Genomic DNA, 24,280 nt, shown 5'->3' on the forward strand with positions numbered 1-24,280 from the left:
CGGGGCTCGAACTCCCGGACCGCGAGATCGTGACCTGGCTGAAGTCGGACGCTTAACCGACTGCGCCACCCAGGTGCCCCTGGTAAAGCTTTTTAAAGGAAGGAAATTCTGACACATGCTCCACCCTGGATGAACCTTGAAGACCTGATGCGAAGTGAAATGAGCCAGCCACCAATGGACCAGTATTATGATTCCACTTATAGGACCTACTTAGGGTAGTCAAATTCATAGAGACAGAAAGCAGGATAGAGGTTACCGGGAGCTGGAGAGAGGAGGGAGCGAGGAATTGGTGTTCAGTGGGTACAGACTTTCAGTTTAGGATAATGGAAAACTTCTAGAGATGAATAGCGGTTGCTTGACAAAGTGAATGCACTTAATGCCACTGAAATGAGTACTCAAAAATGACTAAAAATGGTAAATTTCATATTATGTATACTTTAGGACAATTAAAAAAAAAGAATAAGGTAGAGCTGTATGTACTGATGTTGAAAGATCTCTAAGGTATGTAGTTAAAAAAGAAGGGGAGAGAGCTATATATATTACGCAATCCCGCTAATTATTTTGATAACAGAACAGACTGGTTTTGGAGCATGTATGTGTGTGTGTAAACCCATAGCAAAAGTCTGGAGGAAAATCTGCTGACTGAGGAAGGAGAGATGGTAGGAATAGCATGGGGAAATGACTTTGCTTTGTATTCTTTTAATGCTGTAGTAAGGTGAGTTTTAGGGAGGGGGATTATTTGTTACATTTTAAATGTAGTCAAGCAGGTAAAGAGCCCTGTGTGGTGCTGGGCACACAGTAGGTGCTCAAGACACATTGGTTCGCTTCCCCTTTGAAGACATGTCAGGCCTGCTGGTGCTCCCCGGCATGCCCCTTGGGGTCTCAGGATCTGGGCAAGGGGGCGTGGCCCTGTGTTTGTTTGCCGAGTACCTTCTCCCCACCCCTTCCAGACGTGGTTTCCATGGAGATAAGTGTCCCTGAGCAATTCTGCCAGAGCTGCTGGAGTCCCGTCATCCAGATCTGCCTTTGCCATCCTGACAGGTTGCTGTGGCGATACTGTCACCCAGCTGGGAACAGGAGCCCCTGGCCTGAGCTGATGTGGTTGCCATGGAGATGGCTCTTCCTTATAGAGAAGGGAGGGTGGCCAGCTCTAGCTGCACTCTGTGGTGGCACTGTTGCCCAGCTGGGTTGCAGCTCAAGAATCGTAACACCAGCCTCCCCCTCATCCAGTACCATTCCCCCTTCTTGTATTTTAGGCAGAAAGCCAATCTCAGTGTTGACGTGATGTATTATAATATAGCTGCTGTGTCTGAATGCTTGCTCCGTACCAGGCACCTCACCAGGCATTTTATATACCTCCTCATGTTGTGAAACCAGCAGCTTCCCAACATACATTGTTATTCTCATTTTATAGGTGGTACTCTTCTTGACAGTATTTTCATTGTGATATCACAATTCACATAATATGAAAGTTACCATTTTAAGTGTCAAGTTCAGGGATGCCTGGGTGGCTCAGTCGGTTAAGCATCCAACTTCAGGTCAGGTCATGATCTCACAGTTCATGAGTTCGAGCCCTGTGTGGGGCTCAGAGCCTGGAGCCTGCTTCAGATTATCTTTCTCTCTGCCCCTCCCCCCCCCCCCACTCTCTCTCTCACTCAAAAATAAATGGACATTTTTTTAAAAAATCTAAACATAAAGTGTCAAATTCACTGGTTTTTAATGTATTCATAATGTTGTACAATCATCACCATTATCTAAATCTAGGATATTTCCATTGCCTCTAAAAGAAACCCCGTACCTGTTAGCAGTCACTCCCCATTCCCCCTTCCCTCCAGCCCCTGGCAACCACTAATCCACCCTCTGTCTCCATGGATTTGCCTATTCTGGCCATTTCGTACAAATGGAATCATGCAATTTGTGATCTTTTGTGATTGGCTTCTTTCACGTAGCATAATGTTTTCAAGGTTTATCCATGTCAGAGCATGTATCAGTACTTTATTCGTTTTTATGGTCAAGTAATAATCCGTTGTATGAGTATACATTTTGTCCACTCATCAGGTGATGGACATTTGGGTTGTTTCCACCTTTTGACTAGTATGAGTAATGCTGCTATGAACATTTGCATACAGGTTTTGTGAGTTTTCAGTTCTCTTGGGTATATACCAAGGAGTGGACTGCTGCATACAGGTGGTATTGGGGAAAGACAAAGATGGGATTCTAACCCAGGACTTTGTCTCCCAAAGTCACACCGACTCTTACGGTGCTGCCCTGCCCTCCTCGCCCTATCTAGGTACCTTCCTAGGACCCTGCTGTGTTTTCAGAACCTCCGAAGACGCCGCTCCCTTCAGTGAATGAGTACTTCCGTCCCTGGCACAGGCTTCTCATCCTGATTCCCATTCTGATGGGGTACGCAGGGTGCTGATCATGGCATCAGATCACCTGGGTTCAAATCCTGGTTCTGCTGGCGTCATCCTCTGATGCAGCCTGGCCGTGGTCTGTGTGGTGCAGGGCACACTGAAATTTGGGGTCACACGGGCCTGAGTTTGAAAGCTGGCTTTGCCACTTACTTGGAAATAACTGTAATGCTGGGCAAATCACGCAACTGCTCCAGGCTCAGTTTGTTCACTTATAAAACGGGAATATTAATCCCTGCTTCTCAGAGACAGGCAGGTAAAGTGCTTAGCAGGGAGGAAGGACTTGGTGAACACTGATTAGCATCATCATTATCATCATTACCCTTAGCTGCTATGTATGATGGCTGTGCGTCGGGAGCAGCATTTACCTTAAATAAATGTTTATGCTGCCCCTACCCAGGTGCTGTCTATCGAACTGCCACTTGTCCATGGAAGTAGCAGTTACATTGCAAATCAACACATGCGCTTGGCAGTGTGTGTCCCAGTGACTTCTGATTTGGGTTTTATGTCTTAAATCAGTCTTTGCTTCCTCCCCCCAGATGGTCTTCCCTAACCAGGAGCCATTCGGCCTCTGTCTAGCCACTTCAGCTGCTCTGGAGGAAGAATGCCTCGGTCTTTGAGATGCACCCAGAGTAAATTTTGCACACACAGCACAGTCTGCGTTTTCAGTGAGACCCTTTCAAAGATCCCCTCCGTATTTGGTGAAAATCTGCCCAGTTGTTTTGGCAGAAGGTTCATTTTATTCCCTGAAGGTTGGTCTTTGTTTCCTGGCAGCACGGAAGCAGGGAAGGTGTTAGAGAGCAGGGGGCCCCTCCAAGCTGTGCTCAGGCAGCCTCTCTGTGCGGGCTGGAGGTGCAGGGACACAATCTACTAGTCTTTGGAGAAGGACAAGGGAGGACATAGCTCATGCTCCTGCCAGGAGCCATTAAACCAAGGATGTTTAGAGGTGCCACCCTGGCTGCTCAAAGGTGGCCTTGTGAGTTGCTGGTAGATGGGGAAGCCCCCGATGTGTGCCAGGCCAAAGAATGTGCCCGCGGGGTCCGTCGCTTAGTGACGGCATTCCTGTTGGTGCCTGGGACTGTCCTGTCTTGCCCCTTCCTTCCCACTCTCCTGAGGCCCGGGGCCAGAACATCTGCTCCTGGGGGCTCCACAAAGAGTCTCTGACAGGCCCTGGCTCCCTTGAGGGGCACTGCAGCCCCCCAGGCCGCCTGGCCAGCTGCTGCTCTGCAGAGAGGAGGAGGTCTTTGGGCTCTGTGAGCTTGCCTTGTTTTTCCCTCCAGAGCCGAAGAGTAGTGTGGGAGCCCAAGTGGCTTAGACAAGGTGGGGAGGAAAGGGTCTGTTCCAACCAGAAAAGGCTGGAATTACTCCTGTCCTGAAAGGGTTTGCTGCTTTGCTCTCTCTTCTCTGCCCACTGCCCTCCCTTTCTGGTGAAGTTCATGCCACTCAGGGCTTTCTCTCTGCCTGTTGGAAAGGTGCCCAGTGACTTTTCTTGGGAAAGCATATTAAAAATATCTTAACGTGATTTCCCCCCTCTACCCGACAGGTTATATGCGCTTGGTAGAGAAAGACTAGAAAATACAAATAAGTCCTAATAAGAAAAAATTCACCTGAAAACCAATATTCAGAGGGAATTTCTCTGAATAATTACCAAACTATTATTTGGGTGAGAGGGGCATATACTTCCAATCCATTTTTTCTATTTATATGTGCACACACATATTGAAATGTATATATGTATATGTATGCATTTTCTTCCCCTAACATAAGCTCAGTGAAGCAAAAATATCATTACAAAAGCCCATAAATGCATACCTAGCATCCCTCTAAGGGTGGGTACATCAGACTGATTGTATTGGTTGTCTTGGGCAGTAAAACTGGTGACTTGGGTTCACTGTATTCCTTTTTGTGATTTTTTTTTGGGGGGGGAAGTATAGTCGACACACAACGTGACATTGGTTTCGGATGTGCAACGTAGTGTGATTCAACAAGTCTGTAGTTATGCTGTGCTCACCACAAGCATAGCTACCAGCTGTTACCATGCAATCCTGTTACAATACCACTGACGATATTCCCTGTGCTGGAGCCTGCATCCGCACAACCTATACATTCCATAATTGGAAGCCCATGTCTCCACTCCCCTTCACCCCCTTTTGTGCCCCACCCCGTTTTGGTGTTTGTGAAGTTTGGACTGTGTGAATGTGTTATCCACAAAATAATAGAAATAATGAAAATCCTACATAAAATCGAAGAAGGAAGCTTCCTCTCTTAACCACCTCCCTCAATTCTACTCCCGACTCAGCTTAACCCATGGTTAGCAGGTTGGTTTGTATCTTTTTAGACCTTTCTCCATGCTCATACAATGTGTGTTTCTCTGTGTATTTTTAGAAAGTCAAGATGGGATTATATTGTGTACATGGTTTCTGTAACATGCAGATTATGTAGTATGAACACAGACTTTTTTAAAATGCTGGATGTTTTGGGTTTTCTTCTGCCTAAGGTGCTTATTATAAAAATCAAAGATCACAGAGTCAAGTAAACATAGGAAGGAAAGAAAGTCTAAAAGGGTACCATCTATTTCAGTATTTAAAACACAGAGCCGAAGGTCTAGAAGGAGCTCCAGCTGGCTGTCAGCCTGTGGTCACCCTCAGGTTGGGAAGGAGAATGCCTAGGGGGGCTTCTGATTTGTCAGCATTGTATAGATTAACAGTGAGAATTTATTTTTGTATATTAAAATTTTATTTCAAAAAATATTTTGTAATGAAAAAAAAATTTTTAAAGAAAAAAACTGGAAGACTGTGTCCCCTGCCTCCTAAAAAAATGTGGGGGAAGAGGGCCAAGTGTAAGTTCACTGTATTCTCATTTTAAATAGCCTGGTATAAATTCTTCAGACCTTCTCCCACCCTGTGTGCATATATGTGCGTGTGCATGCACACACACACACACACACACACACACACACACACATACCTTTTATAACAATGGTAACATGCTCTAGGTTTTTTTTTTTAATAACAGCTTTTTTGAGATATAATTTACATACGATAAAGTTTGTCTTTTTAAAGTATACAGTTCAGTGGTTTTTTAGGATATTCAGAGTTGTAAAACCTTCACCACTTTCTCATTCCAGGACATTTTCATCGCCCCAACAAGAAACCCCAAGCCCATCAGCAGTCACTCCTGCCTCTCCCAGCCCCTGGCAACCACTAATCTACTTGTGGATTTGCCTATTACGGACATTTTATGTAAATAGTATCATACATTGTGTGGCCTTTCGTGACTGGCTTTTCACTTTAGCATGATGTTCTCAAGACACGTGCATGTTGTAGCAAATATCAGCACTTTGTTTTTTTTTTTTTTTCAATGGCTGAATGATATTCCCTTGTGTGGATATGCCACATTTGTTTATCCATGTACCAGTTGGTGGACATTTGGGTTGTGGGTTTTGTTTCGCGAGTTCCTTCTTTTTCTTACCAAGATGTTTCGGAGACTTTGCCTCGTCGTCAGGAAATCTCACTCCCCTCTGTCCTTTTTCATGGCTTTAGGCTTTATATGATCTCATTCCTTCATACGTGGTGGCCCCCTCCCCCTCCTGTCACCCCACTTCCTCTCTCCAGGGTGTCTGCTGTGCTTGAAGAGGCTGTGGTTACCCGAAGAGGCTCAGTTTTATAGGGAGAGAAAGGTGTTTGCCCAGGATCGCAAACTCAGTGTTGTGGGGTTGCCACAGTTTCGCTCCCAGCTGAGGCCACGGCCTCTCCCACTCAGCTTGTGGTAAGCAGACCTGGATCTGCAAGCCTGACCATCTTTCCCCAGAGCCCCCACCTCACCACTCACTCTGTGCCTGGGTATCCTTCTGAGCACCCCCTTCCTGGCGCCATTTGTGGGAGGGGCTCTTTGTGGGGGGACCTGTTTTGTGGTATCGCCCATTTCCTACCTTGTCCTCCTCGCTTTTGAAAGAGCCCAGATTAGCCCTTCTCAAATACTGGCTGTTTGCTTTTGGCACCCTGCGTCTGAAATATCAGCCTCTGTCTTCCTGCCTCATTTGCATTTCAAAAGGTGCCTTTAGGATTTGATTGGGCTCCAAGATATACTTAAGACCCCAGCTGGAGTTCATTTCCCTGGCTCTCTGGTTTTAGCCTGGGCTTCGAGATAGAATCACCTGGGAAGCTATTTAAAAATCTCATGGCTGGGACCTACCCTGGACCGATTAATATCAGAATATCTGGGACCTTGGGCATCGGTATTTTTTTTTAACTTCCCCCAGGTAATTCTGATGTGCACCCAGGTTGAGAATCACTGTGCTACCTCCACTTTGCCCTCATCAAAGAAGGCACATTTTCTCCTTCCAAGTCTGAAACTAGATCAAAACCTCTGTCAAGAACTATGGATTTGCTGTGGGGCCTCTCTCTCACCTTCAGTGAGATGGGGGCTTCGGGGGCTTGGATTATGTCAGTGGTTCTCACCTTCAGGGATGGGTATGAGAGATGGGGGCATAGGGGAGTCATGTATTCAAACACCTGGGAGTGGGGTGCCTGTATGACTCAGTTGATTAAGTGTCCGACTCAGGTCATGATGTTGCAGTGCTTGAGTTTGAGCCCCGCGTCGGGCTCTGTGCTGACAGCTCAGAGGCTGGAGCCTGCTTCAGATTTTGTGTCTCCCTCTCTCTCTGCCCCTCCTCTGCTCACACTCTGTCTTTCTCTCTGTCTTAAAAATAAATAAACATGGGGCACCTGGATGGCTCAATTGGTTAAGCGTCCGACTTCGGCTCAGGTCATGATCTCTCGGTTCGTGAGTTTGAGCCCCGCGTTGGGCTCTGTGCTGACAGCTCAGAGCCTGGAGCCTGCTTCGGATTCTGTGTGTGTGTGTGTCTCTCTCTGTGCCCCTCCCCTGCTGGCACTCTGTCTCTCTCTCAAAAATAAATAAACATTAAAAAATTTTTTAAATATATATATAAATAGTTAAAAAGATAAACAAACAAACAAACGTTAAAAAAAATAAAAACAACCCCCTGGGAGCATTCTCAAAAAATACCTGTTGAACTTGAAAAAGTCAAAGGCAACCGAAGTGTGGTTTTATACACTACTAATGTAAACCATCCCTCTCACGGGAAGGAATGGAGTGCTCAGTAGACTTCTGCATCTGAGTGACTTTTTTAAACGTCAAGAAACTTTAGTAAAAATTATGGTAACATTTTCTCAAGTTCCCCTCCATAGGGCTTGTGCCGTTTTGCATTCTCCCCAGCCATATAGGAGTTTTCCTACTTCTCCATAGCTTCACCAATAGAATGTGTTGTCAGATGTTTGGAGTTTTGCCAGTCTGATAGGTGAGAAGTGGTATCTCGCGTAGGTACCCCGCATCCCGTGTTGTAATTTGCATTTCTCTGTCTTGAATAGGGTTGAGCATCTTCCTACGGTTACAAGTCATTTACCTTTCTTGTGTACACTTTTTCACGTCTGTAGCACATTTTAATATAGGGTTGTTGGCCTTTTTGTTTTCTGTTTTGTGAAGCTCTTTATGTATTTAGGATATTAACCCTTTGTGGTGATATAAATTGCAAATTTTTTTTCCCCAGTTAGTCATTTATACTTTTACTTTCTTAGGGTCTTTCTTTCCGTCTTTGTTTCTTTCTTAATTATTCATTTATTTATTTTTCATGTTTATTTATTTTTGAGAGAGACAGAGACAGAGAGACAGAGTGCGAGCAGGGGAGGGGCAGAGAGAGACGGGGACAGAGGATCCAAAGCGGCCTCCAGGCTCTGAGCTGTGAGCACAGAGCCTGACACAGGGCTCAAACCCACGAACCATGAAATCATGACCTGAGCTGAAGTCAGATGCTCAACTGACTCAGGCACCCCTTTTCATAATTTTCATAATTTCTAAAGAGAACATTTATTTATTTATTTATTTATTTATTTATTTTATGCTGAGAGAGAGAGAGAGAGAGAGAGCGCGAGAGCCCATGAACAGGGGGAGGGGCAGAGAGAGAGAATCCCAAGCAGGCTCCGGTGCGGTCAGCATAGAACCTGATGCAGGGCTCCAACTCCTGAACTACAAGATCATGACCTGAGCTGAAGTCAGTTGCTTAACCAACTGAACCACACAGGTGCCCCTATTTCTTCCTTTCTGAGAGACAGAGACAGAGAGAGAGAGCGCGAGCGCATGTGTTCATGAGGCAGAGAGAGAGGGAGAGAGAATCCCAAGCAGGTTTGGGTGCTGTCAGCACAGAGCCTGATGTGGGGCTTAATCTCCTGAACCATGAGGTCATGACCTGAGCTGAGATCAAGAGTCAGACACTTAACCCTGGGTGACTGAGCCACCCAGGTGCCCTGGGTGTTTTTTTTTACCTGTAGAATTTGCTTATATAATTAAAAGTATCAATTTCTAAAAAGAAAGAAAGAGAGAAAGAAAGAGTTTATTTTCATCCTACCAGTTCTTGATTTTTGAATTATGATTATTACAGTGTAATTTTACATGAAAAGTTACAATTTAATTGTAAAAATTGAGCAGTTCCTTACCAAGGGACTGCTAGGCCTCCCAGGTAATCATGATGTTTTACCTATATGCATTTTTTTGTTAGTATGCACTCTGAATTAAAGTCCATGAGGACAGGATGGACCCTGAAGTGGAGATTTTCGTGCTTATTGGCAGAGTCCCCTTGGGGATAACACCACCAAGGAGTTTCAGGCTTTCACACCAATGGCCTTGGCCAATCTCATGGGGGAGCTCTGGAGCTCCGATGGCTATTTAGAGTTGTTCTGAGTTGAGGCAGGAGGCTATGGACCAGTCATTGCAAGTGGGCTCCCTCCAGGGAGGGCACATGACCTTGGAGGAGGTGACTTCCCTCAGCCAATGGCATCACTGGGAGGGGACTAAGCTTTGAGGTCTTAGTTGGGAGAACAAGTGCCCCAGTTCAAGGAGGCCGGATCTGAGTGGAACACCACAGCAGGCCCCCCAAGTACCCTGTCTGACTTGGTCACTGCTGTGTACTCTATGCCTAGCTGTACCTGGCACGTGATAGGTACTCAGGAAATCTTTGGTGAATGAATGAGAGAGACAAAGAATGGAAACCCGGATTTCTGGGTCTTGGCCCAGGCCAACTGGATCATAATGGAGGGGTGGGAGAAAGTGGAGAAAGTGGGCAGGTGTGATCAGAGTCATCTCCTCAAGCACTTCAGGCCCACTGGGTGGTCTTGAGGGCCCCCCTGGCTTGGTGGTTGGTACTGGTGAAGGCCTGGACATGGCTGGGCTGGGCTGGGCAGGGAGGGGGTCCCTTAGTGGAACCCTAGGCCCCGTGGTTACTCTTTGATGCACATCAACCACATGAAATTTCAGGTTTTTTGTTCTCTCTTTTTTTTTTTTCTCCAATTTCTTTCTAGCATTCCTTGAAGAAAAGAGGAACTCGCTCTCTGGGGAAGACAGACAAGAAGCCTTCGGTGCAGGTATTTTCCAGAAGCTCCCACTGCCCCCATCGCAGCCCCCGCAGGCAGTTTTAATCTGAAGGTCCAAGGCCTAATTCCAAATCGCCGGGGGAGTCCCTAGAGGTGCCCACCCTTCCCCAACCTCTACCCTGCCCTCCTCTTTATCACTTTCTTAGCTTTGATGCCCATTTCACTTCCCAAAACCATGCCCTGAGCCCATGGTTCTCACACGGGCAGATAGATAAAGTGCTATGTGTAGCACAGGTCAGACATAGAATACACTTAGCCTCTAGTGGTCCTGGATTGTAAGGGTGCCAGGCACTTTTCATGCATTATCTCATTTAATCCGCTCCATGCCTCTGTGTGGAAGGGAGTGTTATTGCCCTATTTTACAGATGAGGAAACTATAGTAGTAATGGTAGTAGTAGTAGTAGCAACCATTGCCTGGCAGGATGCCGCCTACTCCAGGAAGCCCTCCTAGACTCTCCAGGCTGTGTGGTGCTCCATCTTTGCTGCAGTGTCAAGATCTCCTTCTCTACTTCCCCTCTGGACTCCTGCTCCTTGAGAGTCAGGGCCTTGTCTGATTCATTCCCGTGTCCCTGGCACATAGTTGGTGCTCCCGGAAGTGCTATGGCTGGTACTGAGCCTCACAACACTAACCTTCCTGGGTCATGTCTGTCCCCATGCCCATTGGGCCCCAGGAGGACAGTGCGGACCTGAAGTGCCAGCTGCACTTTGCAAAGGAGGAGTCAGCCCTCATGTGCAAGAAGCTCACCAAGCTAGCCAAGGAGAACGACAGCATGAAGGAGGAGCTCCTCAAATACCGCTCGCTCTACGGTGATCTGGACAGTGCCCTGTCTGCCGAGGAGCTGGCCGATGCGCCCCACTCTCGGGAGACCGAGCTGAAGGTGCACCTGAAGCTGGTGGAGGAGGAAGCCAACCTGCTGAGCCGCCGCATCGTGGAGCTGGAGGTGGAAAACCGAGGCCTGCGGGCGGAGATGGACGACATGAAGGACCACGGCGGCGGCTGCGGAGGCTCAGAGGCACGCCTGGCCTTCTCGGCGCTGGGCGGCGGCGAGTGCGGGGAAAGCCTGGCGGAGCTGCGGCGACACCTGCAGTTTGTGGAGGAGGAGGCGGAGCTGCTCCGACGCTCCTCAGCTGAGCTGGAGGACCAGAACAAGCTGCTGCTGGCCGAGCTGGCCAAGTACCGCTCAGAGCACGAGCTGGATGTGACGCTGTCAGAGGACAGCTGCTCCGTGCTCAGTGAGCCCTCGCAGGAGGAGCTGGCGGCTGCCAAGCTGCAGATCGGTGAGCTCAGCGGCAAGGTCAAGAAGCTACAGTATGAGAACCGGGTGCTGCTCTCCAACCTCCAGCGCTGTGACCTTGCCTCCTGCCAGAGCACACGGCCAATGCTGGAGACGGACGCCGAGGCCGGGGACTCTGCCCAATGTGTGCCCGCTGCTCTTGGCGAGGCCCACGGCCCCCATGCTGCCCGGTTCTGCAGAGCCAGGGAGGCCGAGGTGCTGCCTGGGCTGAGGGAGCAGGCCGCCCTGGTCAGCAAGGCCATCGATGTCCTGGTGGCCGATGCCAATGGCTTCTCGGCCGGCCTCCGCCTGTATCTGGACAACGAGTGCACCGACTTTCGGCTGCACGAGGCCCCCGACAACAGCGAGGGTCCCAGGGACACCAAACTCATCCATGCCATCCTGGTGCGGCTGACCATGCTCCAGCAGGAGCTCAATGCCTTCACCCGGAAGGCGGACACTGTCCTCGGGTGCTCTGCCAAGGAGCAACCAGAACCCTTCTCGTCGCTGCCTGCCTTGGGTTCCCAGGGGTCCTCCAAGGAGATTCTTTTGGCCAAAGACCTTGGCTCAGACTTCCAGGTAAGATGTCCCAGTCACAAAAAAGATGTCCCTATTATTTTTTTGTTATAAACTGTCTACTGAATCATCTATAGGACAGAGAGGGACACAAGGCATAAGTGTACAGCTTAATGAATTTCCCCAGGATGAACACACTTGAGTAATCATCACCCAGAACAAGAACTAGAATGTGACCAGCACCCCAGAAGCCCCTCCTCACGTCCCCTTCCAGCCACTATCCCCATTCCCAAGGGAGACCCCTCTCCTCATTCACTTTGTCTGTCTTTGGACTTTATATAAACTGAATCATATAACACATACTCCTTTATGCCTGGCTTCTTTCCTCAGTGTTTTGTTTCTTGTCTCATGTAGTAATAATTTGTTCATTCTCGTTACTGGACACGATCTCATTGAGTGAATATGCCCCAATTCACTTAGTCATTTAGATATAGGGGTTGATTTCGAGTCCCCCCCCTTTTTTTTGCCAGGTTGCCCTTTGTTCTTGTGTTATTTCTTTTGCAATTTTGATTTTAAAACATGTATTATTAAGAAGCAAACAAACAAACAAAGGAGTTTAGAAGTGCCTGGTAAAAAGAGGAAAGCCTCCTCCTTGCTGCCTATAGGTACCACTATTAATGGTCTGGAGCAGTGCTGTCCCAGTCCTGTCCAGGACAGAGGCCACTAGCCACATGTGGCTACTTAAATTTAAATTAATAAAAATTTCATGCAGTTGAAAATTCATTTCATTGGTCTCAGTAGCCACATGTCAAGTGCTCAGTAGCTCAAGTGGTACAGACCTAGACCATTTCGTTATCAAGGCATGCCCTTTTAAATCTTTGTGCATTCTCTCATATATTTATTTTTCACCCAAATTGTCTTATGTGATACGTACTGTGACCACACAATTGATTTTTCTTATGTAACGTAGCTAGTGGTTCATGTACTTATGATGTTGTGTTTACTATTCATATACTTTTTGTGATCAGTGATCAGAGCTGGAGGTGCCCTAGTAAACAAAAACAGACATGATTCCTGCCCCCCAGCTTCTGTCATCTAGTGGGGAAGAAAGATGTTAATCAAAATATCCTGCCAGTGAATGTGACCTAGACTCTGGGGCATGGAAGACCTCAATCTGAGCCGAGATCAGAAGGGTAGATTACTGGGGAAGAGTGTTCTAAGAAGAGGGAACAGCCTGTGTGAAGGCATCATAGCAAGGAAGAGCAGCGTGTGCACAAGGACAAAGAAAAGGAGAGAGTCTGGGTTACAGGGGGCGTTTTCATCCTGAGAGCAATGGAAGGGGTCTTCCCATGTCTATACAGAGATTTGGCTCTTTTTTTTGACGACAACACAGTGTAGTTGTGCCAGAATTCTTTAATCCATGCCCTGTTGATCTGGCTTGATCTGGCTTTTTTTTTTTTTTTTTTTAATGTTATTTATTATTGAGAGAGAGAGACAGAACACCAGCAGGAGAGGGACAGAGAGAGAGGGAGACACAGAATCCGAAGCAGGCTCCAGGCTCTGAGCTGTCAGCACAGAGTCCGATGCGGGGCTCCAACTCAGAACAAGATCATGACCTGAGCCAAAGTTGGACGATTGACCGACTGAGCCACCCAGGCGCCCCTTGATCTGGCTTTTTAAAGCAAGCAGACTCCCCCCTGTCAGGTCTCTCCCTCTTGGTTCTTCTTGAGGTAGGAATGAGCTAGGGACGCACATATGTTAGGACAGTTGAGGCTGGCTGAGAAAGCTTGTGCACAAGAGGGGCGCCTGGGTGGCTTAGTCGGTAAGCGTCCAACTTCAGCTCAGGTCATGATCTCACGGTTTGTGAGTTCGAGCCCTGCATCGGGTTCTGTGCTAACAGCTCAGAGGCTGGAGCCTGCTTCAGATTCTGTGTCTCCCTCTCTCTCTGCCCCTCCCTTGCTCACGGTCTGTTTTTCTCTCTCTCAAAAATAAATAAACATTAAAAAATTATTAAAAAAAAAAAAAAGGTTAGTGCACAAGACAGACATTCGCAGGATCAGTGTTTGCACTTACCACTACCACTTAGCTACTCATTCATCCTTTCGACAGACTCGCTGAGTGGTTGCAGGGCTGGGTCTGGGCTGCAGAGCTGAATCCACTGAGGCCCTCGCCCTCTGGTGGGTGGTCCAAGTCTCTTATTACAGCCCAGGGGCCTGGGGTGGGGGCTGCTTCTGGCACCCCTCGGGCCCCTCCCCATTGTTACCTCTGGTCTCTTCTGCCTGTGCCTCTGGGTGCAGCCTCCTGACTTCAGGGACCTGCCAGAATGGGAGCCCAGGATACGAGAGCCCTTCCGCAGTGGTGACTTGGACTCCAAGCCCGACCCCAGCCGGAGCTTCAGGCCTTACCGAGCTGAAGACAATGATTCCTACGCCTCTGAGGTGGGCCTAGGCCTGATCAAGCAAGGGGGAGGGCAGGAGGAGAGTGGCCGGGGCCTCCCCAAAGCTGAACAATCCATGGAGAAGCTTAGCTGGTGATGATGTGGGTTTTGAGTATTCCATTTGGTTCTAAGCTTCCAGGCAGCAAGTGCTAAAAGGGAGACAAGGAGGTTGGGGCCATCCTCTTGGCCCGACAAAAGAAAGCGTATAAACTCCTTTGAAGAACTTGATTTTATTTTCCTATACTAAATTTCGCTGGGAATTTAGGAATTTATGTCATTTAGGGAAAGCACTCATTTCTTTAGCAGGAAGGCAGCAATCTTTACAGTTAGGCTGACTGGGTTCAAATCGTGGATCTGCTATATACTGGCTGTGAGATTGTAGATAAGTCACTTTACCTCTCCGAGCCTCAGTTTTCTTACCTTCAAAATAAAGGTGATCCCTCATAGGGCTGTTGAAAGGATTAAATACATGAAAAGCCTTAAATCTGGTCCCTATTTGGGGAAGAGGAGGAGGAGGAAGAAGATGATACATCTCAGGACCTCAGGGGACCCACCAGTATGGTGGCTTTGTGGCCTTGGGCATGTTCCCATCCTCTGCCTGTATCTTCCCCTTTGTAACATGCAAGGATTAGAGTGGGTGATGGCTGTAGAATTTCTAGGATTCCCTGGTCCTTGAGGAATTCCTGGTAGTTCTGAGCCCCTCTCAAGCCTACTGAGTCTCCCCCAGCGCTTCATAATGAACCTGAAGCAAGAAAAGTCTTCTGTGGATGGGATGGAGCCTCCTTGAGACTCCTGAGCCATGGAGAACCCTGTGTGTTCCCCAAACTAAGAACCCTTTTCTTGTGAACATTCTTGGGAAGGCAATGTTGTAGTCCCAGGAAGGCCAGTCTGCAACTGCCCAGGGGGAGAAGCTCCCTTGAAGCTGATGGATCAAACTCTCTAAGTGGTCTGAGCTTCCAAGCAGCCATGGCAAAAGGGGAAAAAACAAAATAAAACATGAGATACTCAGTTTTAATTTTCTCAGGAAAGGAGATAAGCCGACTCACCTGCATGCATTGGATTATTGTTTCATTCAACCACTTTTTACTGAGCAGTTACAATTTTCCAGGCACTGTGTTAGGCATTGAGTTCAAGGAGAACACTAGAGATTGCAGGTAGTATCCAGCCCTGCAAGGATCTTCAATATCAAATAGACGTACAAGGTATACCTTGAATCAGAGTGCCTTCCATTGCCAAATTTCCATGTTATTGGCTGGATAATAAATGTTTTTTATTTTACAGAGGGACATCTTTCCATGCCTGGGAATGAGTGACAGATGACATTCCTTTTTTTTTTTTTTTTCCTGCTTAGCATGACAGCATAACACTTCCCTCTGTTATGAGAAATACTTAAAATTTTTTGGGGGGCACCTGGGTAGCCCAGTCAGTTAAGTATCCAACTTTGGCTGAGGTCATGATCTCATGGTTTGTGGGTTTGAGCTCCATGTTGGGCTCAGTGATGACAGCTTGGAGCCTGAAGCCTGCTTCAGATTCTGTGTCTCCCTTTATTTTTTTTTTAATTATTTAAAAAAAATTTTTTTTCACGTTTATTTATTTTTGAGACAGAGAGAGACAGAGCATGAATGGGGGAGGGTCAGAGAGAGGGAGACACAGAATCTGAAACAGGCTCCAGGCTCTGAGCGGTCAGCACAGAGCCCGACGCGGGGCTCGAACTCACGGACCGCGAGATCGTGACCTGAGCCGAAGTCGGCCACTTAACCGACTGAGCCACCCAGGCGCCCCTTTTATTTATTATTTTGAGAAGAGAGAGACAGAGAATGAGTGGGGGAGGGGCAGAGAGAGAGGGAGACACAGAATCCGAAGCAAGCTTCAGGCTCTGAGCTATCTGAGCTGTCAGCATAGAGCCCGATGTGGAGCTCGAACCCACAAACCACGAGATCATGACCTGAGCTGAAGTCGGATGTTCAACCAACTGAGCCACCCAGGTGCCCCCTGTGTCTCCGTTTCTGTGCTCCTCCCCCACTAGCACTCTGTCTCTCTCTCAAAAATAAACATTAAAAAAATTTAAAAATATTTTAAATTGACGTATAACATACATACAGAAAAGCATATGTATTGTTTTGTTCTTCATTTTTTTGTTGTTATTTTTTGAAAAGCACATGTATTGTAAGTGGACGGCTCAAATAACTTTCACAGACTGAACACTTCTATGTCATCAGCGAGCAGATTAATAAGTAGAGCATGACCTGTCCCTGAAGCCTCCTTTCTGGTCCCCATCTAGTCCCCATCCCGACTTCTAACAGAACAGATTAGTTTTGCCTGTTTAGCTACAAATACTTATAAACAGGGGAGCCTGGGTGGCTCAGTCGGTTGAGCATCCGACTTCGGCTCGGGTCATGATCTCATGGTTGACGAGTTCAAGCCCCGCGTCAGGCTCTGTGCTGACAGTTCAGAGGCTGGAGCCTGCTTCAGATTCTGTGTCTCCCTCTCTCTCTGCCCCTCCCCTGCTCATGCTCTGTCTCTCTCTGTCTCAAAAATAAAGATAAACATTAAAAAAAATTTTTTTAAACAAATATTTATAAACAGAATTTCCCCTCAAAATGTAGAGTTTTACTGTCTTTTTCCTAAGATTTTATTACATAGTCATTACAAGCAATGAATAACTATAGCAAAATCCCTAAGCAGCATTGCATAGAGATTTAAAAGAAGTCAGGATCCCAAGATTGTCACTTGGTGAACCGCTGTTCACATTGAGTATGTGTGTCCGTGTCCTTCCTGTTTTTCTGTGGAGGTATATATCTATCTTTTTGACTTTTTATTGAAGTATAACATACTAATGTACCTACAATAAAGGACAGTATCCTTACGTGTACAGTTGATTAGACTTTTACACGTGTGTAGACCTATTAACCACACATATTAATCCCCTTATCCGAGTTGTTTCTAAATTTTTGCAATTATAAACGATGAGACAGCGAACATTTTTGTGAATCAGGCTTAGCTTCCTCAGTATATTTTCCTCAAATGCATTTTGAAGAGAGAAATTATCAAGGTGGAATTATAATAATAGCTAGAATGATGTGCACTCTTTTGTTTGATCTTTATGACAGTCTCCTGCAGTAGGGACAGCCATTGTGCCTGATTCGTGCTCAATGGTCAGCTCACAGCTCAGGTCCCGCCTAACTCTCGTTCTCTGACCGCAGCTTCTGTCCCCCTCCTGCTGTCTCCCTCTGTGTCCCTCACCCCTACCCCAGATCAAGGAGCTGCAGCTGGTGTTGGCTGAGGCCCATGACAGCCTCCGGGGCCTGCAAGAGCAGCTCTCCCAGGAGCGGCAGCTACGGAAGGAGGAGGCCGACAACTTCAACCAGAAAATGGTCCAGGTGGGTGGCGTCCAGTGCCCCCGGCCCCCTGCACCAACTCCTCCTTCTCTTCCCTGAACTGAAGGCAGAAACCTTAGGGCTCCACGGGTCTTCAGAAGACAAGGGTGTCGGGGAAACCTGAGTCCAGCCCTCGCTGTACTTGATTGAGCTGTACTGGGCTGGAATCCTGGGCTTGTCCTTGGTGGCCTGTGTGACCTCAGGCCAATCCTGTCTCCTCTCTGGGCCTCAGTTTCCCAACTATGAAATACTGCCCCCAGCAGAGCCAAAAACCTGTGGCAGAAAGGTCGTAGGTCTGGCTGGTAATTAAGGCAGATAGTCTTGCTAATAGAAAGCTAATAGAAACCTAATAGAAAGCTTAATAGAAATGTATAAGCCCTTACTGTATGTCAGGTCCATGCAATGCTCTTTTCACACATTATGTCCTTTAATCCTTAGGATTTCCCCTATGAGGTGTCCCAATTTTACAGATGAGGAGACTGATGACCAGGGAGCCGCAGTGCGTTCCCAGGGCGAGATTCTAATCCAGGTCTCTGCCCACTCTCAGTCATGACTTTGCATTCCTTCCTGGGGAGTTGCATATTCTCACTCCCGGCATGCCCTTTGTGTTCCACATGGGTCACCTCTTCCTGCCATCAAGGTTCACCTGCCCGGGTTCCTCATTAAATGTGAAGAGTTCCCATGAAACTTTGGCAGCCAATATGTGCTCATTATGTGATGTCATGGCTTTTATAGTGAGACAGAGTTGGGTTCAAATCTCGCTTCTCACTGATCTGTAACTGTGATTGCTGCTGCTTTTGAGTTTCTCTTCTCTGGGGTTTATCTTAACAGAATGAGCTGATAGTGGTGGAGCCCCTACCAGGGATCACCAACAGGCACCTCCCAAAGTTTGCTCTCTGTCTTTATCTGAGGCCTGGAATGGGATGGGGCAGAGCTGGGAAGACAGCCATGGGGTGCTCATGCTCTCGCCCCCCTCCCAGCTGAAGGAGGACCAGCAGAGGGCACTCCTGAGGCGGGAGTTCGAGCTGCAGAGTCTGAGCCTCCAGCGGAGGCTGGAGCAGAAATTCTGGAGCCAGGAGAAGAACATGCTGGTGCAGGAGTCCCAACAATTCAAGCACAACTTTCTGCTGCTCTTCATGAAGCTCAGGTGGTTCCTCAAGCGTTGGCGGCAGGGCAAGATTTTACCCAGTGAGGGGGATGACTTCCTTGAGGTATGTATGGTTCCCCTGGGACTGGGACTAGAGCAGGGGTAGGATGGGGAAGATAGGTCTAGAGGGACACCCAGCTGGCAATGACACAGCCCTGAGGCTCATCTACAAGCCATCAGCTTTCAGGTTTCCATCCCTGCATTCATTCCCTCATTCAGCATCTGCTTGTTGAGAACCAGCCCTACACTGGGTCCTGTGGCAGGTGCTGGGGATATTGTGGTGAAGACAGACTTGCTCCTGCCTCACCAGGAGAAAGTCTCTTTGGGGGCTGGTAGATCTCTAACACCTCTTTAATATTTGTCTATTTCCCTTTTTAAGAAACCTCAGAGTCTTTATTTCTTTCTTTTAATGTTTGTTTATTTTGAGAGAGGAGAGAGAGAAAGAGAGAGAGAGAACACGAGCAGAGGAGGGGCCGAGAGAGAGGCGGGGGGAGAGAGAGAGAATCCCAAGCAGGCTCCACACTGTTAGCACAGAGCCCAACACGGGGCTCGATCCCACACTGTGAGGTCATGACCTGAGCCAAAATCAAGAGTCGGATGCTCAACTGACTGAGCCACCCAGGCACCCCAACAAACCTCACAGTCTTTAGCAGGCAACAAGATCTAGGTAAATTTAATAATCTAGTTTTGCTACTATTGTATTATATGCAAATATAGTATCTACTTCACATATTGTATATATTGCACACATCTTAAGTGTATAGCTGATGAAGTTTTGTTGTATACATCTGTATAGCCCCTACCCAGATCACACAGAGCACATTTCCAGTGCCCCAAAAGACTCCCTCCTGTTCCAGAACTCTTTTCATTTGGCACAACTGAAATCCTATACATATTAGACAAGAATTCCCTATAACCCTCTCCCCTGGTCCCTGGCAGCCACCATTCTACTTTCTGTCCCTGTGATTTTGTCCACTAAGTATCTCAAGAGGAAGCATGCAGTTTTTGTCTTTTTATGGCTGGCTCAGTTCACTGAGCATGACATCCTCAAGGTTCATCCACATTGTAGCATATTGCAGAATGTCCTTTCTTCTTAAGGCTGAATAATATTCCATTGTATATATGTATAAACCACATTTTGTTCAACTTTATTAAGGTATAATTGACACATAGAAGTTGTATGTATATAAGGTGTACAACTTAATGTTTTGATATATGTATACATCATAACATGATCACCTCAGTCAAGCTAACTAACATGCCCATATCACTTCACATAGTTATACTTTCTTTCCTTTCTTCTTCTTTTTTTTTTTTTATGGTGAGAACACTTAAATGCTCTCTTAGTACAATACAGTACCGTTATACAATACAGTATCATTAACTATAGTCACCATGCTGTACATAGATCTCCAGAACTGATTCATCCTGCATAACTGAAACTTTGTACCTTTTTTAAAAATGTTTATTTATTTTTGAGAGAGATAGAGTATGAGCAGGAGAGGGGCAGAGACAGAAGGAGAGACAGAATCTGAAGCAGGCTCCAGGCTCTGAGCTGTCAGCCCTGAGCTCGATGCAGGGCTGAAACCCACGAACCATGAGATCATGACCTGAGCTGAAGTGGGACGCTTAATCAGCTGAGCCACCTAGGCACCCCTGAAACTTTGTACCTTTTGACCAACATCTCCCCATCCACCCACTTCCCTTCCCTTGGCAACTACTATTCTGCTTGCTGCTTGTATGAGTTTGGCTTTTCTTCCATTCCACATTTAAGTGAGATCCTGCAGTATTTATCTTTCTGTATCTGACTTATTTCACTTAGCATAATGTCCACTAGATCCATCCATGTTGTCAAAAATGGCAAAATTTTCCTCTTTTATGGCTGAATAATATTCTATTGTGTGTATACACACACACACACACACATGTTTTCTTTATCCATTCATTAGTGAACACTTATGTTTTTTCTGTATCTTGGCTATTGTGAATAATGCTGCAATGAACCTGAGAGTATAGATTTCTCTTTGAGATCCAGATTTCATTTCCTTTGGATATGTACCCAGAAATGGGATTGTTGGTTCATATGGTAGTTCTGTTTATAATATTTTTAGGAACCACCATGTTGGCTTTTTTTTTTTTAAATGTTTATTTTTGAGAGAGAGAGAGAGCGCGCGCGCAAGCGCAAATGGGGGTGGGGGCAAAGAGCGAGGGAGACACAGAATCAGAAGCAGCCTTCGGACTCTGAGCTGTCAGCACAGAGCCTGGTATGGGGCTCAAACTCAGAACTGCGAGATCGTGACCTGAGCTGAGGCCAGACACTTAACCAACTGAGCCACCCAGGCATGTCCATATTGACTTATTTTTAACCACCATATTGATTTTATCTGAAGCCCAGTTTTGGCTGCTGAGTTAGATGCTCCCCCACACCCTACAAAATGAATTGGAGGCCACATAGCCTACATTTTAAGTCAATTTGTCTCAGGCAAATTCTCCATATTTGGTAAAAATCTTTCTAGTCATTTCCATGTGCTAGACTAACAAAGAGAAACAGAAACTTACTTTAGAAAAAAAATAATAATGTGGGGCGCCTGGGTGGCTCAGTCGGTTAAGTGTCCGATTCTTGGTTTTGGCTCAGGTCATGATGTCACAGTGCATGAGATTGAGCCCCCGCATCAGGCTCTGTATTGATAGCGTAGAGCCTGCTTGGGATTCTCTCTCTCTGCCGCTCCCCCCTGCTTGCATGCACATGTTCTCTCTCTCAAAATAAATAAATAAGCATTAAAAAATAAAAAGAGGAATAAAATTTAAAAAAGGTAAGCATAGAAAATGAAATAATTTATGTACCTGTAATTAAGAGAAATACATACATTTACTGAAATAGACATAATTAATAAGATGTAAACATAACTAGGGGAGCCTGGGTGGCTCTGTCAGTTAAGCGTCCAACTTCGGCTCAGGTCATGATCTCGCGGCTCGTGAGTTCGAGCCCCACATCTGACTCTGTGCTGATAGCACAGAGCCTGGAGCCCACTTCGAGTTCTGTGTCTCCCTCGCTCTCTGCCCCTCCCCCACTCACTCTGTCTCTCTTTCTCTCTCTCTCTCTCTCAAAAATAAATAAACATTAAAAAAATTTTTAAAGGTACAAACATAACTACATACATTGTAAAAATAGATATATACACACGTATATATTATATGAAGTGCATGTGTAGAAATATGTATAAACATATGCATATAACTATATAAATAATAAACTTGATATACATTCATACCCTCAAAGAATATATATGTCCATTCTGTATAATGCAGAATTATACATGTGAATGATAAAAACCCACAGGTATTGAGTATGGTGTTCTGGGTACTGTGTAGTACTTTAGGTGGATTATTGCATTTCATCTCTACAAATATGCTATGATACAGAGATAATTATCATTAGATAAAGATCATTGATTCTTTGCCTCAATTCTGAACTCCAGAAGCTCTGAGAGCTATGTTTTGTTGTATCGAACTCCGTGGGAAAAGATGGGTCTAACATTCATTTGGCAGCAAAACCTTTATTTATCCAATTTCATGGTAATATTCATATGTTTATAGAGGAAACATCAGTGTGCTTGAGCATAGAGTGTTACACCAGACCCCACTGGGGCAGTTTATTTGTACAATATACAATGTAGGTACCACATTCTCTTTCTAAATCCCCTTTCATTCTGAATTCCAAGCACACCCAACCCCAAGGATTTTAGAGAAAGAATCGTGCACCTGTGTATACAGACAACCGAAGTCTGTATGTTTAGATACTCGTAACCAGCGACAGAATAAGGTGTTTGTTCAGGCAGGCCCTGCTCCCTCTCACATACTTGCAAGCCTCAGTGCCTGTCCTGACACTAGAAACCCTTCTTCATTTGGTTTCTAGGACATCACACTCTCTTGGGTTTCCTTCCACCTCACTCACTGGTTGTGCCTTCTCCATCTCCTTGGCTGGACCCTTCTTTTCTCCCTGACCTCTCTTTTTTTTTAATTTTTTTTAATGTTTATTTATTTTTGAGACAGAGAGAGACAGAGTATGAATGGGGGAGGGGCAGAGAGAGAGGGAGACACAGAATCGGAAGCAGGCTCCAGGCTCTGAGCCATCAGCCCAGAGCCCGACGCGGGGCTCGAACTCACGGACCGCGAGATCGTGACCTGAGCTGAAGTCGGACGCTCAACCGACTGAGCCACCCAGGCGCCCCTCTCCCTGACCTCTCTTAATGTCAGAGTCTCCAAGGCTCAGCCCTTGGGTCACATCTCTCCCTTACCTACACTTACTCCCTTGGGGAGCTTACCCAGGCACATGGCTTAAATGGCCTTTCTTGCACATTGTGAATCTATCCAGAATGTATTTATTTAGAGTTTGACCCAGCCACTCTACCCTCCCTCCCATCCCTCCCAGCTGAGCCACCATCACTTCTTGCCTGGATTGTCACTGCAGCCTCCTACCTGGTTTCCCTGCTTCTGCCCTTGCAGTCTTCCACCAAGTATCTTGCATTTAGAAGGATACGAGCTGAGCATCTTGTGTTCAGGTGGCATATATTCCATGTGGATGGCATCCCCTGCAGTTTTGTGACATGGGGTTCTGTTGCTGCAGTGATCTCATGAAACTGAAAGTCAGGTTGGCATCACTGCTCAGCTCACAGTCCTCCCCTGGCTCCCATTTTACCCAGAGCAGAAGCCAAAGTCCCTACAAGTCCCTGGCCTGGTCAGCCAGCCTTGTTCCGTGTACCTCTCTCACTTCCTCCCTGCCTCTCTTGCTTCCCTCAAACAAACGTGTTCCCACCTCAGGGCCTTTACATTTGCTGTGCCCTTTCCCTAGAATTCCTAACCTGCAGGTGTTCCCGTGGCTTATTCTTTTACCTCCTTCGGGGCGTTGCCCAAATATCCACATCTCTCTAAGGCCCTCCTTGACCACCCACACGCACCACATCCCAAATCCTTTGCTTGTTCTCTTTCTCCATGGCATATCTCCATGTGACATTCCAAACATTTAATGACATTCATACGTTTCACTTATCTGTTTGATTTCCTGCTACTGGAAATGAAAGGGCTTTTGTCTGTCTTGCTCACTGATATATTCCCAGCTCTGAACAAAGGGCCTGGCTCATGATAAGTATTCAATAAATACTTGTCGAATCAGTGAGTGGATACATGAATGAATGATGGGTGAGCACCCCAGTCAGAAGCTGGCTTCCTTCTGCGTCATTTCCATCCTGAACCTAGTACCCTGGTCTCCTTGGCTGGCTCTGCACTTCTGCCCCAAATCCATCCACAGCAAACCAGGATGGCTCCCTCTGTCCACCCAAACCTTTGGCCGCATTTATCTATAATTATGGGGGTGCCCGTGATCCTTTTATTGCACCCACAGGGCCTACCTTGACCCAGCCTGACAACATGGTTAATTCTGAGTAGCTCTCAGGGATGCCTCACGGCCCCTGAGCCAGAAGAGGTGGTAGAGAAGGCCACAACGGCCTGCGTTTCCAGCTGTGTGCTCTTAGGCCTAGGTGGTGAGCAATAGCCAAAGTGAAAATTTGGGAAATCGGTGTTGAACTAGAGTAGTTCATCCTGAACCATAAACCCCCATTCTTTCTTCCTACCTGACTGTGTAAGACCCTTTCTATCGGGGCCACTAGCCTG

General features: G+C 46.7%; 1 protein-coding gene across 4 annotated transcripts in view; it reads left to right on the forward strand.

Annotated features, from left to right (window-relative positions):
• The window catches only part of MTCL2 (microtubule crosslinking factor 2), a 71,580-nt gene that overhangs the window by 27,652 nt on the left and 19,648 nt on the right, over positions 1-24,280 (forward strand). For 3 of the 4 annotated variants that reach the window (XM_040447120.1, XM_040447117.1, XM_040447118.1), the window contains exons 4-8: positions 9,788-9,850; positions 10,531-11,712; positions 13,947-14,087; positions 17,341-17,466; positions 18,444-18,674. In XM_040447120.1, the coding sequence (XP_040303054.1) occupies positions 9,788-9,850; positions 10,531-11,712; positions 13,947-14,087; positions 17,341-17,466; positions 18,444-18,674 (1,743 nt within the window). The remainder of the gene's footprint in view (positions 1-9,787; positions 9,851-10,530; positions 11,713-13,946; positions 14,088-17,340; positions 17,467-18,443; positions 18,675-24,280) is intronic. The other variant, XM_040447119.1, reaches the window with a different exon arrangement.

The sequence above is a fragment of the Herpailurus yagouaroundi genome, unplaced genomic scaffold (genome assembly GCF_014898765.1).
Source record: "Herpailurus yagouaroundi ecotype Mexico unplaced genomic scaffold, PumYag 196, whole genome shotgun sequence".
Classification (NCBI taxonomy): domain Eukaryota; kingdom Metazoa; phylum Chordata; class Mammalia; order Carnivora; family Felidae; genus Herpailurus; species Herpailurus yagouaroundi.